Consider the following 19,849-nt stretch of genomic DNA (forward strand, 5'->3'; position numbering starts at 1 on the left):
CATATGTTTAGTCTTTTTTTCTCAACCAGCACAAGACTAAAAACCTTCAGGAGACTGGATACAGTAAGTATAGCTGTTATATAGCTGCCTTCAGGAGACTGGACCTGGATACAGTAAGTATAGCTGTTATATAGCAGCCTTCAGGAGACTGGACCTGGATACAGTAAGTATAGCTGTTATATAGCAGCCTTCAGGAGACTGGACCTGGATATAGTAAGTATAGCTGTTATATAGCGGCCTTCAGGAGACTGGACCTGGATACAGTAAGTATAGCTGTTATATAGCTGCCTTCAGGAGACTGCACCTGGATACAGTAAGTATAGCTGTTATATAGCAGCCTTCAGGAGACTGCACCTGGATATAGTAAGTATAGCTGTTATATAGCGGCCTTCAGGTGACTGGACCTGTATACAGTAAGTATAGCTGTTATATAGCTACCTTCAGGAGACTGGACCTGGATACAGTAAGTATAGCTGTTAAATAGCAGCCTTCAGGAGACTGGACCTGGATACAGTAAGTATAGCTGTTATATAGCTGCCTTCAGGAGACTGGACCTGGATACAGTAAGTATAGTAGTTATATAGCTGCCTTCAGGAGACTGGACCTGCCAGTGCCTGCACTGGTTGGCTGTCTAGTTTATCCTGTGTATAGTACAGCTTGATACTACATGTCCTGTAATGCTGTGTGTGTCTAGTATCTCCTCTCTATTGTATAGTGTGATACTACATGTCCTGTACTGCTGTGTGTGTCTGGTATCTCCTCCCTACAGTACAGTGTGATACTACATGTCCTGTACTGCTGTGTGTGTCTGGTATCTCCTCCCTACAGTATAGTGTGATACTACATGCCCTGTACTGCTGTGTGTCTGGTATCTCCTCCCTACAGTATAGTGTGATACTACATGTCCTGTACTGCTGTGTGTCTGGTATCTCCTCCCTACAGTATAGTGTGATACTACATGTCCTGTACTGCTGTGTGTGTCTGGTATCTCCTCTCTACAGTATAGTGTGATACTACATGTCCTGTACTGCTGTGTGACTAGTATCTCCTCTCTGCAGTATAGTGTGATACTACATGTCCTGTACTGCTGTGTGACTAGTATCTCCTCTCTGCAGTATAGTGTAATACTACATGTCCTGTACTGCTGTGTGTGTCTGGTATCTCCTCCCTACAGTACAGTGTGATACTACATGTCCTGTACAGCTGTGTGTCTGGTATCTCCTCTCTACAGTATAGTGTGATACTACATGTCCTGTACTGCTGTGTGACTAGTATCTCCTCTCTGCAGTATAGTGTAATACTACATGTCCTGTACTGCTGTGTGTATCTGGCATCTACTCCCTACAGTACAGTGTGATACTACATGTCCTGTGCTGCTCTTTACCTGTGCCAGGATGAGTTGCACCTTTGGGCACCAGGTGTGGGCGGCTTCATTTTATTTTTCTGGAAACCTGTGTGATCTGTACAGGACCCGAAAAAGCTCCAGTCCTCTACACAGAAAGAAATTTAGAGTCTCTCGGGGGGATTAACGAAGACCAGCGTACAAGTATGCCGGTCTTATATTAAGCCCCACCCCCTTTTCCCAGGCAGGATTCACTAAGAGGCGTACGCCTCTCAGTGAATCCGGCTGGCCGGTCACACTAATCTGCGCCCGGCATACCAAATCTACACCTGCAGGTGTAGATTTGCATCATGATTTATACCTGCGAGCAGGCGTAAATCTTAATAAATGAGGCGGGGGAGGAGGCCCCCCCCAAGAAAAAGCTCAGCCAGCCCGCCCATCCAGCAAACTGGGCGTATGGGAGGCGTAAGCCAGGGAGACAAGTCTGCACATTCTCCCTGGCGCACACTTCGTAAATCCCCCCTCCTGTAGCTCTTTCTGACTGTTATATGTAAGGACTTGCTGTATCCATATTAGTTAGCGCCTTATTTTCCTTTAAATTTTCATTTTTTTTCTCATTTTGGGGGATTTAGAACCAATTACCAGTTTTCCACAGTTTTGGTCTCAACATACAATGGTCGTCCTGGAACCATTTAATATCGTATGTTGAGGGACCACTGTAGTAATTTTAAAATTTGATGTAGTTTTATTGAACTATTTTGGGATACATAATGGTGTTTGTGTTTTTTTTTTTACCTGTATACAGTTAAGTATAGCTGTTATATAGCTACCTTCAGGAGACTGGACCTGGATACAGTAAGCGATATTTTTTCTTAGCACTCATAATGAGATTTCAGTGCTTATTTTATATTTTTTTTTCTTCGGGGCCTTCCAGGACACTTCTATGAAATACCATGAAACTAACTATGTTTTGAAGTCATCACTGCAATTTAAGGGGTACTTCAGTTTTTTTTTCCCCCTTTCAAATCAACTGATTTCAGAAAGTTATGTTGATTTGTAAAAATTGCCAGTCTTCCGGCACTTAGCAGCTGCTGTATGTCCTGCAGGAAGTGGTGTATTCTTTCCACCATGACACAGCGCTCTCTGCTGCCACCTCTGTCCATGTCAGAAAATGTCCAGAGCAGGAAATGTTTTCTATGGGGATTTTTTATTGCTTTGGACAGTTCCTGACATGGACAGAGGTGGTAGCAGAGAGCGCTGTGTCAGACTGGAAAGACCCCTTCTGCAGAGCATACAGCAGCTGATAAGTACTGGAAAACTGAAGACTTTTTATTAAATAATAGTAAAATAACAGATCTGAATAACTTTCTGAGACCAGTTGATTTGAAAGAAAAATATTTTTGCCGGAGTACCCCTTTAAGTCAAAGCCAAAAATAGATCCAGCAGGAGGGAAGTATAAGGCCACCCTTTATAGTTTCCATTCCTTTTGAATCCAGTATTACATTTGGCTCAAAAATGACATAGTGAGACAGCAGCCATATAATGTATTATTCCCTGTCCGTGTTACACCAGCAATGTATCACGCTGGGCCGCTCTGCAGGCATCATGCTGTAGAGCCGTAGGAGAGCAGACAGTGATACTAACACAGCCCACCCCCCTATATTCATTAGAAATCAGAAGTACTTCTCGCTTTTTATAGTCCTAAACCCTGACAGCAAAGAGACGTCTCATTTTGTCAAGTTAAATTATTAAATCTTTGCCTGTTAGTCATTGAGGCAGATAAAGCCTTTAGCATTTAATGTTCGCTTAAATAAAATATGATAAGTTCCTCCTGGCCACGAAGCAATGGGAATGATTAACTCTTTGGTATTTATGTTAATTGCCCTTAAAACACAAGAGTTTACAACACGTCTCTGAAGGTGAAACACCTCAAAGTCTAATGGTCAGGTCAACGCTGGGACGTGTGATAAAACGCTAAAGAGTTCTGATCACCGAGGGTCCAGGTGCAGAGGAGACCACCACTGAGTGTGTCAGAAAGTTATTTAGATTTGTAAATTGCTTCTCTTTAAAAATATCATGTCTTCCAGTACTTAGCTGCTGCTGCATGTCCTGCAGGAAGTGGTGTATTCTCACACAGTGCTCTCTGCTGCCACCTCTGTTTTAAATCATACTCTACTATAAATGTACAACAAGGAATCTCAGTGTCTATTCTGTAGTGTGAATGAGTGCTCGCGCGTCTTCACTCAAAGAATTGACATGCCTGTCAGTAGGTGGCAGCAGCGAGATCCACTCCCGGCCACCTGCTCTGAGCGGCAAAGTGGTCTCATAGACCTCCATTTACAGACAGAGCAGCATCAGTGATAGGGCCGGGGAGTGAATGTGCTGGGTTCGGCACTGTCTCCACAGCTGTATGACCAGAGCAGGTGATGCTGCTTCGTCCATAAATTGAGGTCTATGAGATTACTTTGCCAGTCAGAGCAGGTGGCCGGGGAGTGGATCGCACTGCTGCAACATCTCTCTATGAATTTATCTCCTGATCCTGGCAGGTCCCCACAGTGAAACCTGGTGGGATCAACAACTTTGACATGTCTGATGTCAAAGGTCATGTCTAAAGTTTTACTTACTCTAAAAATATGGCCATAAATGACACTGAGAGATCAAGGAGTATACACACACATGATCTTGCTCTCCCCCCCCCCCTCCATGATTTGGCTAAAAATGTATGTCAAATCTGTAACACCAAGAGAGGTAAAAACCACAGTGGAAAAACAGTCTGTGCCCCCAACCCTTTAAAAAAAATGAGTGAGTGAGTGGTGTAAAAGGGCAGGAGTCACATTTTTGACCAAAAACAGCAGCACCATGTTAATAAACCCCCCCTGTATGTCTCACTTTAGCTGAACATTTAAAAGATTACAACCCCCCCCCCCCCCCCCTCAAAACAATGTTGATCTTGTAAATCAGCAAGGTCATTTCAAAGCTTGGGCAATCAGATTGCTTCTCTCATTTAAAAAAAAAAAAAAAAAAAAAAAGGCTTCTGAAGAAAGAAAGCTGGATTCTGATTGTTTGCTATAGGTCACTGCTCCTTTACACAAGGCTTGATAAGAGGTCAGAGGTCGGCGTGGACAGGTGCTGATGGGTTCATGTGCAGTGCAGCAGCTCATCTGTGTAAGGGCTCGTGCACACTGAGCAAAAGAGGCAGAATTTACAAGGAAAGTCACATGTTCATTCTTCAGCGCGGACAGGGCAGGAGCGCGCGCCTCCCATAGACTCCCATTATGAGCGGGAGGCTAACGGCATTCCGCGGCGGACAATTCCGTCGCGGAATTCCGCTACCTTTCCTCAGTGGGAATGGGGCCTTACTAATAGTTAATAAGACCTGCTGTTTTGGAGATGCTCTGCCCCTGTTATCTACCCAGGACAGCTTGTCCCTCATCAAAGTCAGACAAATCGTTACGCTTGCAATTCATCAACCTAAAGAATCGACTGTTCACTTAAAGTAGTACTGCAGCGGGAAAAAATAATTCCAAATCCACTGGAGTCAGAAAGTTATACAAATTTGTAAATTACTTCTATTTAAAAAAATAATAATAATAATAATAATTAAAATCAGCTGCTGTATGTCCTGCAGGAAGTGGTGTATTATTTCCAGTCTGACAGTGCTCTTTGCTGCCACCTCTGTCCATGTCAGGAACTGTCCAGAGCAGGAGAGGTTTTCTATGGGGATTTGCTGCTGCTCTGTACAGTTCCTGACATGGACAGAGGTGGCAGCAGAGAGTGCTGTGTCAGACTGCACAAGCCACTTTCTGCAGGACATACAGCAGATGATAAGTACTGGAAGACTTGAGATTTTTTTTTTTTATAGTAATTTATAAATTTCTGACACCAATTAAAAAATAAAATAAATAAATAAATATATATATATATATATATATATATATATATATATATATATATATATATATATATATATATTCCCCCCCCCCCTCCGCTGGAGTACCCCTTTGAGTCAATATATCCAACCCCACTAGAGTTGTGATGCACTGGTGTATACAGCAATGTACCTAGGTATAAACAATCAGCCTCAAGCATATCTAACTGTACACACAGAGGCAAATGTTTGCATCCCCTTGAAAGGGGCTGTCTGGGCCAAAAGTTTCTTTTTCTCAACTTTCAAAATGTAAACAGGCTGAATTCATGTGGGTACATTCCTCATGAAAGTAAAATAAATGGGTATTCTCACCTCCAGTGCTCGGAAGCTTATAGAGAATTACATGAGGGAGCACTGGTCATGTGTTTGGTACTTTGGTATTTTGGGGTCCATTTTATCACCTTTGTTGTGACCGATAGGGGTCCCAGCAGTTACACCCCAACCAAGCAGCCTGTAATCTCCAATAATGTGGAGAAGGGATACCTTTTGGAGATGGGAACACCCCCCATTATTGTCATAGGACAGCTGCAGCCATCACCAATGATATTCTCCGCGATTTGATGGGATAAGCGACGTCCCTCGGCTCTTACTAAGCAAATTGCAGGTTATCAACCGCTGACGTTCACACAACAGTAGTGTACTAACGTACATAGTATTTTATTGTGATGCAGTAATGTAATGCTGGGGGAATGGATGATGGCACTAAGTCACTGGCCATGATCAGCTCTGTCTCTGCGCAGCATGGACACTGCAATGGTCTGGAATCATGATGCATATTCAATGCAAAATTTATCTGTCTTTTCACGGGCACAAAGAGCTCCATAGCAAATCTACAATTCTTATTAAAGCATCAAGGTTAGCAAAAAAAAAAACAAAAAAAAAACAACATAAAGTGAAGTGAATTTCCTATAAAAGATCAGGAATAATATCTGCATTAGGTCCCATTCACACGCTGCAGATCTGCTGTGGATTTTTTGTAACTAATGTTTAGCAGCTCAGCTATTCAGTTGTCTCGGTGCAGAAACACTGGACATATTCTACAATCGATATGCAGCATGTGAACATACCCTTAGACAAGATCCCACGGATGCACAGCAGATTTCACGCTGCGAGTTCAAAGCAAAATCTGCTGCAAATCCCTTACTGCCATTCTGAATAGAGGTTACATTCTGACAGTGGAATTTTTAAATCTACTGCAAGTATGTAACCGGCGGCCCAGTGCATACATTACCAGTCCACGCTCCGGCCTGCTTCAGTGGCTCCCGGCATCCTAACATCCCGTTCAGCAAAGCAATGGCAGCGGCAGAACAGCACACTGATTGGCTGAGCGGGACATCATGATGCCAGGAGCCACAGAAGTAGGCCGGAGCGCAGACCGGTAATGTATTAACTGGGCCGCCATAGGTTAAAGGGGCAGACGTTTACATACTCACAGCGGAGTTTTCATTCCGTTGTATGTAACCCTATTCATTATGACAGTAAGGGAACTGCATTTGATTTTGCTGCAAATCCGCTGTGGATCCATTAAGTGTGACTCTAGCTTTAATGCGTTTTTTGGTAAATTCTTTCATTGTGGTTGACTGAACACTGAGGCGCCAGCACCAAATATAAACTATAAAATTTTTAATTATATTTGAATGGAGGAATAATAAGCTTTGCAATCTTGTAGTATCCCACTGTAGAAATCCCTAGGCTATACCATCACTTTATGATCACTTTGGGGGGGGGGGGGGGAAAGATTACCTCTTGAACTACCAGTGATCATGAGAAGGAAGGGGATGCTGGTGTACAGGGAACGGCGCCGGCCACCTGGCTGTATAGGGATCCCAATGCAGGAGTAGTCCTCTGCACAGCCACACAGTCAGGAGATGTAGAGCTACATCCGCATTGTATCTACAATATTCTCACAGCCCCAGTGGTCAGATCTGGGATGGTATACTCTAGCGATTTGTACTAACACCTTATGGGATGGGAATACCACTTTAACGGGACAAAAATATGTAGCTCTTAAAGTGGAACTAAACTCAATCATATTTATAAAAAAAAAAAAAAAAATAAATAAATGCTGGCAATCCTATCCACAGATTCCACACTGGTAAAAAGTTATAGACATGGGCTCTCAGAGCGGCTTTCCCACTGGCCAAGCACCTGCCTGTAACATGGAGATTTTTTGAGGTTATTTTCAGTTCTCATCTGACCCGGACTAGTGTGAAAATTGCTAATAACACATTATATATATATATATATATATATATATATATATATATATATATATATATATATATTTATTTATTTATTTTTGCCACACCCCAATAACAACGATGGGGCTAATCTCTGTGTGCAGCCAAGGCCAGCTCTGCCACAGGTATTCTGTACATGGCTGATAAAATTTGATGTGTGAACATAATAGCAGGAAGTATATGAAGTTGCCTGGAAAGTATTTAATTCATGTGAATGTACAGCAGGCTCCAATGCCAAATGTTAAAGAGTTATTCTGGCAAAAAACAAATTAAAAAAACACAAGTCTTCCAGTACTTAGCTGCTGCATGCCCTGCAGGAAGTGGTGTATTCTCTCCAGTCTGAGACAGTGCTCTCTGCTGCCACCTCTGTCCATGTCAGGAACTGTTCAGAGACGGAGAGGTTTTCTATGGGGATTTGTTGCTACTCTGGACAATTCCTGACATGGACAGAGGTGGAAGCAGAGAGCACTGTCAGACTGGAAAGAATACACCAGTTCCTGCAGGACATACAGCAGATAATAAGTACTAGAAGACTGGAGATTTTTAAACAGAAGTAAACTACAGATGTATAAAACTTTGCCAAGGTTCCCCTTTAAATCCTTGAAATGCAAGGGGTATGACTTTTTTATACAACTATGATGGAAATACATTTTTTTTTACATTGAAATGTAGGATTGAGTTTAGTTCCACTACAAGACAACAGATACGACACCATGTACAAGATCACGGCTAGTACGGCCTGACTTATCTAAGAGATGACAGAGCTCAAATGCCCGTTAAAAGGTGAAGAGCAGGAAAAAGAGGAGGAGCAGCAAAGTAAAAGAGTAAGTGGTTCAGGAAAACATTGAAAGAAAAATAATGAAAAATAGCTTTGGAGGGAAGGGAGGATATGAAAGAGGTGGGATTGATGATTTGGAAGTGCAATGTTTTCCACTTACTCTTCACCCCTTTTTTCCCCTTGCGCTCCTTTTTGTATTGTTCCTTGAGCTTGGTTATTACTCCCTGATCGATATTCCAGGATTCCGGTATAGGGCACTGGTCTTCCTTTTCTAAACAGTGAAAGAAATCAAACATATTCCTCTTCAATATAAATGATTTACCAAGAAATGTGATTGAAGAAGACGCCTGCAACTTTCTTTTTTTGCCATAGAACGAGGCATGAACACTAACATTATGTGTGCACGGCACGTCCCTCGCTGTTATAGCCGATTAACAGAGCTTCATTCTTTTCCACTTACGGCACAGAATTACAGTATGACAAGCACAAGTATAAAAGGATATTCATACCTACCAGGGTTTCTAATTTTAGGTATTCTTTAGGAAGCCCGACAGACTCCCTAATGAACACAGCTTGCCAGTTGGCACCCATGGGAGTAGGGCCGGCTGTCAACCAACACGAGTGCTAATGCTGATTCTTGTTTGGTTAGATTCAGCACACTGACCATCCCGGTCACATGTACTACTGTACCTGATCAGTACTGCTTAGCCCCAGATGGGAAATACAACAGGACAGATATAACAAAACTAGAGCACAGTAGAGTGGCTGAGCTGCTGGTAGCAGTGTTCAGATGCCCTGCAACTCAACAGGTTCCTGGAGGCAAGTGGTTAATGTGACCTGTATGCTTTGATTTGTATGGCACTAAGATACCGCAGCACTTTACATGCTTTGTCTATTTTGGTCACCCTTGCACTAGTTTGGATAAATCTCCCACCTGAAACTTTCTTTCTAATGATAAAAGTGGTGCAGCGCATATATAAAAACCTAGAGAAACATTAAAGTGTGCAGTTATATTCAAAATGATTGAGCCGCCACTAATGGAAATTCAGTTTATTTATTTAGTAGGGGCTTTAAGGGAACCAATCAGCCCACTTGGGCTGGTTTGGTTCCCTGGAGCACAGTATAAAGCTTTTGTGGGGCACGCACCAGCTGCAGCAGCTTTATACTCGAGAAAATGACGTTTAAACCCCCCACGTGGCAGGTATTCATCTGGGTGGCTTCCTATACGCGTCTAATCAGTGTGCTTGGCGGGGATGACTGACAGTGACAGGTGCCAGTAACGAGCCTCTCTGTCAATCATCCTTGCAGAGTGCGCTGACAGGCAGAGAGTAGTGACTAGACACATGCGGGGAGCCACCCAGATGACTACCTGCCACATGCTGGGGGGGGGGGGGGGGGAATTAACCTTCATTTTCTCAGGTATAAAGCTGATGCTGCAGCTGACACGTGCCACAGGCTGTACAGGAGCTTTATACACCGCTCCAGGGAACCATATCAGCCCAATTGGTCTGCCTGGTTCCCTTTAATAACAAACTGCCGCCAGTTTACAAAGAAACAAAAAGAAATCAAAACAAGAACAATTCAAGTAGCTGAATACTAATAAAACAAGGGGCTTTCCCCAAATGTAACTACATGCCACTGTTAGTGACTACAGCAGCCTCAAAATTATTCCAACCTCCTAAACGGAATCCTTATAGGAGCACACATGTGCAAGAACTTTATTATGAGATGCATCGGGTGTGCTTCACCCATGTACCATTGATCAGCCTTAGGGCCGGTTCACACTCAGCAAACATGACGCAATTGTGCGGCGGAGCTCTCCGTCACGGAATCCCGCCATGCTCAGTGTCCTGCTGTTAAGTGAATGGCGAGGGCGCGCGGCCGTCCGCTGCCGCCGCTCTCCGCTCAGAGAATGAACATGTTCATTCTTTGAGCGGAGAGGAGAGGGAGCGGACAGGCGCGTGCTCTCCCATTCGCTCAAAGCAGGACACTGCGCCGTGTTTGCTCAGGCACATGCGCTTTAACATGACCACGGATGGTGCAGCGGTCCATTTTTCAACCGCGGCACCAGCACCAATCTATCCGTGGGTCATGTTAAAGCGAATGTGCCTGATGGTACATTCGCTTTAAAGGGGTTCTCTGCTGCTCACACATGTTGCTGTCATATAAGAAAATAAACATGTTATGCTTACCTCTAAGCGTTCCCCCTGTGTCCAAATGCAGTTCACTGAGGTCCCCACTGTCTGTAGTCACTGTTACTTCTGAGACTAGCTCATCTCAGGAGTGACCGCCTGCTCAGCCAATCACTAGCCGGGGAGCTGTCCTATCTCAGTCAGTGATTGGCTAAGTGGGCTGTAACTCCCAAGACGAGCTGGTGTCAGAAGTAACAGTGACTACAGACAGCAGGGGTCACTGGCAACCACATCAGGACACCGGAGGAGCGCGGAGAAGTATAACATGTTTGTTATGTTAAAGATGTGCGAGTGCCGGTTAACCCCTTTAAGTTGAGTCATCCAAAAATTTTGTGACTAGGAAACACTTGCAAATGAGCATATGCTAAAAGAAAGACCCATAGCCATATGGTGCTTTACAAAGTAGACACTGGTCACAGAGAGGCGGAGTAATTCTAATACTACTGTAGTCACTGAACAGCAGAAAAACAAGCCGCCCATTGGGGTTCAATCGTTTGGAATGCAACTGTGAATGTAAAACCTGACAAAATGTAAAATAGGGTTAAATTTTATATATATATATATATATATATATATATATATATATATATATATATATATATAAAAAACCACAATGAGTGTGAACGCAGATTCATACACTGAAGTAACCAAGGTCACAGGAGAAAACAATGATGGGAGCAAATGAACGTCTTCAATAGATCGCTTCTGTGCAAGTTATTAGAAATATATGACGCCATCTCTAGTGTTCACAGTATGTGACAAATAAGAGAAATCAGGGCAACAAAACATGATGAATGTCCTTAGAAACCCAGATGTTTTCTAAAAACCTTTATAAATCTGGAAATCCTAAGAAACAGGGAGTATTAGTCGGGTTATAACATTCTGAGAATGTCGACCTGAGGTATAATCGGTGACGTTTCTTCTGTATTTCCTCATTCCAAGGATAGCATTCATCCCATCTCAAGGTGCAGCAAGCTCAGGCTGTTATATATAGCGCCAGATTTCTATAAACTTCTCTCCTTTTAGTATATTAGCATATACACAATCTTACAGGTTACTTGTCAAGCTATTACACTCAGGTATAGAGATCTTTTATCCACGGTGTAAATGATTTATGGCGAAGAGGAACCGCACTATATGGTCACTGACCTACTATTATACCGATGCTTCTGCAGATCTGGTGTCAGAGCTCATGGCCATGTAAATAAATGTAGAAGGCCTCAAACATAAGATTGTTCTATTACACTCTGCACTATTCCCACAAAAACATACTGGGTGTCACCGAGAACCCAGCAAACAACAGGTACTGTCAGGATCAGCCAACTATCTTATGTCTATTGGGGCCTCCTTACTCTACACAACAGATGTCGGGAAGAATAATAGGGCAGGGCAACATTTCTACCTGCTGATCCATTGGGTTCCCCTGGAGGTGTCTGGCAGCAGCTTATTTCCTCTTTGCTGGTAAGTATCCTCAGCCAGCTTTTGTGTCTCCCACTCAAAACACAGACGACTCCAGGTCTTGTGAATTGTCCCTGGAGCCATTTGTGGTCTCAATGGGGGATGTAAATATGCAGAGCGGATTCAGCTCAGCATCGCTGCATCCCGTCCTCACCCCCGAACCCCCACACCAAAACAGAAATTCACAGGAACGTGTATGTGCATTCAGTGGGGAGAGGGGGAGTAAGCTGCTGCCAGACACCTCCAGGGGGAAGCTAGCCCTACCCTCTAATGGACACAGCGATGCTGAGCTGAATCAGTTAGAAGAGAATAAACCAATGGTGAAATGTCCCTTAGGTTGTATACATTTTACAGCCATAATTTCAAGACTTTATGTGCCAGAATATGGCCATAGTTAGGGAGCATAAATAGCCCAAAATACTGTATGTTCAAAATGAAAAAAATAAAAAAAAATGGTTTTGGCCTACAGCCCCATAAAAGTCATAAAATGTTTGTTTTGTTTTTTTTTAAAAAAAAGGATGGGAAAAAAAAGCCTTAAAAGTTCTAAATGTTTGTGCTTTTAAAAGAAATGGACATTTTTTGAGCTGCACAATCCAATCCAACATAACGTGCATATAGACTGAAGTGATAACTAAAACTAGAGAGAAGCCAAACAAACCAGCTCTTACTCATTGTGTACACTTAGGCTGCATTCACACATCCTGTGTTCTGTCCGTGAAACACGGATGACATGGACGTCGAATGCAAACCCGGCAATTCAAAGAGTTCCCCCAAGAGACCACAAAGAGCAGTAGTAACAAACCTTATGCGTAAACAAGAGGAGGAGATAACCTCAAAACAAAGAAAATGGGTAAGAGGCCACTCACCGTTAAAAGTAGCTTTACTTTCAAATCTTTAAAACATAAGTGCAGGGTTGTGCGGCATTCAGGAACGCTAGTACCTAGCGGATTGCATTTGTGCGTAGAAGCACGGTATCAGGGCGAAACAGCTGTCACACAAGCGCAATCAGCTAGGTACTAGCGTTCCTGCATGCTGCACAACCCTGCACTTAGCTTTATTTCCAAATCTTAAAAACATAATTTAACTCATTTTCTCTATGTTTTGACCAATTCTGTTGGTACTACAGCATTTACAGGTGAGTGAGCATCTTGTAGCGCTTGTTATTAAACTCCATGTCAACTCCTAGCGTATCAGTAGTGGCAATGGCTGTGTCTGAACCTTGCATTCTAAAAATGGAACTTAAAAATATTTACTTCTGCGTTGCAGGGTGGCGCAGCGTCAACGAAGCAGGGCTTAGGACATCCGTGCCCTCGGCCTGCTGAAGATTAACATCTAGCCCCAGAAGGGAGAGAGGCGCTGTAGGCCTAGTGCACGGGTGTCCTTAGCTCGACCCGCACCACAGGGGGTTTGGGGGCAGAGTCTGAAAATACAGTATCACTTTAACATGATATCATCTTGGGTTACATTTCATGACAAGTGTTCCTTAAAGTGTTAATCTCATTACAACAACTTAAAGAAAACTAAAACTTTTAATTGATCAGGGGCCCTTACTGACTGCTAGATACAACCAGGAAAGGCTGTGTGTTTGAATCCCAGGCTCGCCACTGAATCCATCTAGATGGAAAGGACCATCTCCTCTAAGTCTAGAGAGTCCATCTCTTGCAACATGTCTGATCAAGTGGCAAGCTGGGAAGTGACATGTGCAGCTCATGCTTGTTCTCTACATATCTAGTAATCGGTGAGGTTCTTACCCCCCAATCAATCACAACTCGTGACATATAAAAAATTTTTTAAAAGTGACCCAACACTAAGCTCTGACTATGATGGAACGCTTCCAGAAGTGATAACATGTTAATTGTCTACAAAGACCGGCTGCCAGGACATAAAAGTTATAAACACTGGATCTGCCGGAGTGAGAGACTAGTTACACAGGAAGTCTACAGAATTAAAGGGGGTTGAAAAGCCAGGAACATATTTATAGTTTTTGGACCATCGAAAAGCCACTTTAACAACTGGGTGATTAGAGTTTAATTGCACACTCATATTTGATTTGGTTCACCTTCCTGATAATATTAGGGAGAAATGTATGGAGGCTGAGTTTTTATTTTTTTGGGGGGGGGTGGGGTCCAGGAAGAGTCAAGTTCTACCTCTCGCATCCCTCCAATAAGGCTCACGTTACAGATGAGATACATTAAATCCAGCCTGATAGCGATACTTTTCTGCAGCCCATTACAGACACAGAGAAATACTACAATGGACAGAGTTGCATCTGGACGCATGCCTCGTTCAGGCGTACATGGAAGGGAGGGGGGTGACAAAATGAGGTCCGAAGAATGAGTGGGAACATAGTCTAAGAAACTAATTATCGATAACATAAGGAATATTTTATCCAAGTAAAAAGATGGTAATAGCAGAAGGCGAAGAAGTTGCCCATAGGTCAACAAGCGAATTATGATGCATGAAAACCAACATGGGGGAAGGCTGACTGGTAATATAGCATTAAAAATCTGACAAAAAGAAAAAAACAAGTCAGAACTTTGTTCATGTGAAGGAACCAGCCTGAAGTGATATAGTGCCATACACAATGAAGTGGTATAAATAATATGCTACAATATAGAGCTGCAAAGACTTAGAGAATAAACACAGCCTTACCCCATTCAGTGCCGTCACCGGCGCTCCTAGACTCTCCGCCATCAGTATCATCTGACACCAAGAAGTCAAACTCTTTTAAAGCCTCCTCTGTGTCCCGATCTTCGTTAGGGTCAGGCATGACTCGCCTTCTCACAATCTTCATATCAAAGACAGAAAAGAACCCAGACAGTAAGGTTAGCAGACATCTACTGTACAAGGTGAGAAAAACTGGTGGGGGAAAAAAAAAAAAAAAGGTCTGACATATAGCGATGCTGGATACCACTGTATAGGCTCCCACGTAATGTTATACATTATAGTATAGTGGAGCAGACTGGGCTTTTCCATACAGAGGTTTACTAATGTGTAATACCTCAATGTAGTTAGAGTATATTTTTGGGGCAGATTAGTTTGCCATATAGGAAAGAAAAGCTGGGGGCAACCATAAGGCTGTATTAGAGGACCTCAGCTTAATAAATGTGCAGCCAGGGCTGCATGAACAATTGATAGTTCTCTTATTACACAGGAAGATTGGCTCCCTAGGATTGGAGGAATGTGCATATAAAGTGACATGTTTATGCAACCAACTTGCACCCCATGCACAATGCATCTTTGTGAAATAGAAGCGTGTGTGATTGGAGAGGCGTGCACTTTTTGGGAAGGGGTGTCATATTAGTTTACCGTTGCAGCATCTATGCTTGTCTTGCCATCATTGTCATCATCATCCTCTTCGTCACTGAACTCCGCAGCAGCATTTTCCAGAAATTTGAATGTTTCGAGTACAGAGGCCGAGTCAGTCATATCTGGTTTCCTAATGTAAAATGAAAAGAACACAGATCATCTATTGAGCTGATTGGAAATACTGAAAACTTATATGATAAAGTTGTTTTTTTGCGTCCAAATAGGCAGATGTCATTCACAGAACCTGGTAATTACAGCTTGTCATGTCTCCTACACAAAACCCATGGCTTTCATCCCACATTCTTCTAGGCAACTCTACTGCATTAAATAAAATATTACATCAATAGGAAAACATGCTGTTCACACTAAACTAATAAAGCAACTTATGCGGAACGATCATCAATTGAATCAGGCCGGTTAGGACAGATATTGCTCCGTGTAATAAAGACAATGATCAACCGAGAAGCCAATCATAGGCTGATCGTTGTCTTTCAACATTTTGAAAAATCATTGGTCACAACCAGGCATCACTACGTGTAATAGGAGGTGCCCATCCGATAGCTGATGACATTGTAAAGAAAATAGTAAAGGCTATACTTACCTGCCCAGGCTCTCGCAGTGTCCTGCTGGCTTTCCTCCCACAGCCGAAGCCATCTCTGAAGTGACATGCCGCTCAGCCAATCAATGGTCGAGACAAGAGAGCGCATTGGCCAGTGATTGGCCGAGCTTCCTGTCACTATATGGATGGCCTCAGAAGATTCAGGAGGTGGCTGCAGTAAGCAGGGAAAAGAGCAGAAGGACACCCAGGAGCCTGGATAGTAAGTATAAATGTATTTCATATATAAAGCAAAGGCTGTACCATTAGATCTCTTAATATGTCTATTGGGTATATTATTAGACGAGACTTGATCTCATTATGAATTTATATTTCTGAAAGTTACTACTCCTGGCGAGGAAAACTGTTGCTCTCCGCTGGATGTAATGCCCTATCCCCCAATCTGTGGATATTATCCTGTGGAAAGGAGCAGCGTGATTGACATGTTAGGCGCGGTGAAATGTCAGCCATAGAAGAAACCACCCATTAAGCAATTTACTATAATAATTCAGAATAGCTACAACTAAAATTGAATTCGTGTAATCCACTAACAATACTATAATCTGCTGAACCGCGCACAAGTCAAGAGCTGTATCCGGCCTTCACAGCGACTGGAAGAACATAAGAAGATAATCATGTGGACCAACTGGTTTGTCTGAGGAGTCTGCAACGATGAATCACTCCACAGTTTATAGGTACAGTAGTCGCTAAACTTACCATAATTATAATATTGTATGTTAAGACCAAAATTCTATGGAAAACTGGCCCAGGTAAGGAGCAGCACAGGACATGTAGTATCACACTGTACTGAGAGAATCCCTACTAGACAGCCAACCAGTGCAGGCACCTCACTAATACTGGGGTTTTACCAGTAAAATGGCCACTCATTGGTTGATCATCTAGTTATTTGCATGTGCCGCAGATCCTGACTGTCTGTAGCATTGTATGTTGTATGTTCAGTCTGGTCTCAAGATACGATGGTCCAGATAGGACCATTGTATGTTGAAAATATTGTATCTTGAGGCCATTGTAAGTTGAAAGATCACTGTATTATTCTGTGCAGGACAGAGGACTCCACCGAGGGTTTCTTCCAGCTAATGGTTGTGTTCAGATATCTCAAACTTTATTGGCCACATCAAGAGTTACAGATACAGTTAAAGGGACTTTCTTGGCTTTAGAAGAGTTTTAAGTGTCTGCTTACTAAATGTCAAACGCAATCTTGGTCACTCAAGACATATCACTCCTAATCTGGTGTTAAAGAGGTACTCCCAAAAGAAAAGAATAAAAACAACAAAAAAAAACAAAAAACAATCTCCACTCTTCCAGTACTTATCAGCTGTTGTATGCCCTGCAAGAAGTGATGTATTATCTCCAGTCTGACACAGTGCTCCCTGCTGCCACCTCTGTCCATGTCAGGAACTGTCTAGAACAGAAGAGATTTTCTATGAGGATTTGCTGCTGCTCTGCACAGTTCCTGACATGGACAGAGGTGGCAGCAGAGAGCACTGTCAGACTGGAGAGAATACACCACTTCCTGCAGGACATACAGCAGCTGATAAGTACTGGAAGACTGGAGATTTTTAAACAGAAGTAAATAACAAATCTGTATAACTTTCTGCCATCAGTTGATTTAAAAGAAAAATGTTTTCCGTGAAGTAACCCTTCAACAGACAAAAATAAATAAATAAATAAATAAATAATAATAATGATCTCTCAATGGCTACTGTTACCCATGTGACAGAGCAGGAGGCTTCTTCTCCAATCACATAGTTATACATCAGGTATTTACAGTGTTGCACCACACCGCCTGAATAAAATAATTTACCCAAACACCAGGAGATTAAAAGACCCCCGCACCAGGCACCGATTTTTCGGGCAATACAGATTTGCTTTAAAGTTGTTGGACAGAAGTAGAAAAAAGGCTACAAAACAACTGTCCAAAGGTTGTATACGGTATTGCATCTGAGCCCCATGTACTTTAGCATAGGGTTCTAGTTACATCACTGAGTCTATACACAGCAGTGTTTTCTATCTTTCAGTCTATACATACAGAAAGCTACTTTATACCCGCCCTAGAGGTCTCCATCCTGATACTTTCCCGCTGTTACAACACCACAACTGCCAGCCAACCCAAACAGCCGTCTGCAGTCTAGGGAAGCTGAGAGTTGTAGTTTTACATCAGTTGTGGGTTGTCTGAGCATCATGGGAGTTGTAGAAGACACATAACTAACTCCATGTATTACACAAGACTGATCAATGGGCTGTACCACTATATTGGTATTGACCATATAATTTCACATTCTACAAAAAAATAAAAATAAATAGAAAACGCAAATATCTTAGTTCGAGAATAACCGAGATTTGTAGTCTTGAATACAAACTAAAACAAAACAAAACAAAACAGAGCCCGCATCGTCATCCATGACGCAGGAGAAACAAACCTACAGTACAAGGTAGGAGATGCTGATTACACTAACAAGATTGCAGAAAATGGAGATGTTCCTGTTGATGAGATGAGTGAGGGGCTTCTCACACCTCAACGCCAACAAAAAAGACCCGGAATGATGATGCTGCAGATCCGTTTCTAATCCATATCTGTAACCGCCTACTAAAAGGCGGCGGCTAGACACAGCCATGGAAGGTGAGCCCTCTAACTATTGGAAAACTAGTGGAAAGTGTCACTGTTGTTAAACTTTTTTTTTTTTTTTTTTTTTTTTTTTTTTTTTTTTCAGATATCAATAGTACAGATGATTTTGGGAAACTTTGTAATTGGGTTTATTAGCTGAAAAATGCATTTTTATCATGAAAAAGCAGTTTGAAGCTCTCCTCCTGTCTTCCATATGGAGAGGGAAGGGGTGGAGGGAGATGAGGCACCAAAACAGGACAACAAAGAGTAAATTTACAACTACATCACCGGGCTATCTCCTATGAAGTCAGCACTGACCTCTGAATACCGTCTTTCACACAGCTCCCACTGCGTAATCCTTTGTTCTCTGCTGGCGACTAATCTCCCTCCTCCCCCCTCCATAGGTTACACAGGGCCCGACTGATGTAAAAGAGTCGAGACTTCCTGATAATGAGCAGTGAAAGAGAGAGAGGGGGGGGGGGGACCTGGGGAAAGTCTTGTTGAAATTTGCCTAATAAACCCAATTACAAAGTTTCTTAAAATCACCTAGACTATTGATTTCTGCAAAAAAAAAAATAAAAAAAATCCAACAGTGACACTTTTAAATGTTGGAGAAAAATATATGGTGCAGCCTCATGAAGATATTATGAAGGCCTCTGGTAAAGCTCCAAGGACAGTCGGCCCGGGACATTCTCATCAGCCAAAAGAGCGGCGCCTGAAGGCTATTATGATCCACCTGCTGGAGATCTAGGCCGCCCAAGCTGGGACCACCACAACTGGAGAGGCAGAACATAAACTCCCATCTCTAGAGCACTTATCCATCCAGAACAGGCTACAGGGGCATGCTGGCCAATATCATCATCAACATGGCCCAAGAGCTCCTACACAAACAGTTCCAAGACTTTGATGGCCTACAGCCTGTTGCGACTCTTCTTGTGCCAGTGTACAATGTAGTAAGGAAGACTGTACATATCCACTACGATAACAGCAGAATGCACTGGCTGACAACCTGCTTCAAAAATGGTGACATCCTGGTGGCTGAAAGCATCAAGACCAACAATTTGTGTTTCTACAGATGACTATTGTAGAGCAGGGGTGTCGCTGTGTGAGGGACACAGGGCACTGGAGAGACACTGAGCATCCCCCTGCCATCATCCTCTCCAGCAGCCACAGCCCGTACACCTCTGGGAGTCGGGTCGTGACATCACCGTGTTATCCAGGAGGTGACATCACCATGTTATCCAGGAGGTGACATCACCATGTTATCCAGGAAGTGACATCACCATGTTATCCAGGAGGTGACATCACCATGTTATCCAGGAAGTGACATCACCACGTTATCCAGGAAGTGACATCACCATGTTATCCAGGGAGTGACATC

The 19,849-nt window shown here is 42.8% G+C and overlaps 1 protein-coding gene across 1 annotated transcript in view; it reads right to left on the minus strand.

Moving 5' to 3' along the window:
- Positions 1 to 19,849, minus strand: part of STRN (striatin) — an 80,298-nt gene that overhangs the window by 19,676 nt on the left and 40,773 nt on the right. Inside the window, exons 6-8 of the mRNA XM_069954143.1 lie at positions 15,248 to 15,377; positions 14,591 to 14,726; positions 8,449 to 8,559 (exon numbers count right to left, since the gene is read on the minus strand). Coding sequence (XP_069810244.1) covers positions 8,449 to 8,559; positions 14,591 to 14,726; positions 15,248 to 15,377 — 377 coding nt within the window. The remainder of the gene's footprint in view (positions 1 to 8,448; positions 8,560 to 14,590; positions 14,727 to 15,247; positions 15,378 to 19,849) is intronic.

This window comes from Dendropsophus ebraccatus, chromosome 15 (assembly GCF_027789765.1).
Source record: "Dendropsophus ebraccatus isolate aDenEbr1 chromosome 15, aDenEbr1.pat, whole genome shotgun sequence".
Lineage (NCBI taxonomy): Eukaryota > Metazoa > Chordata > Amphibia > Anura > Hylidae > Dendropsophus > Dendropsophus ebraccatus.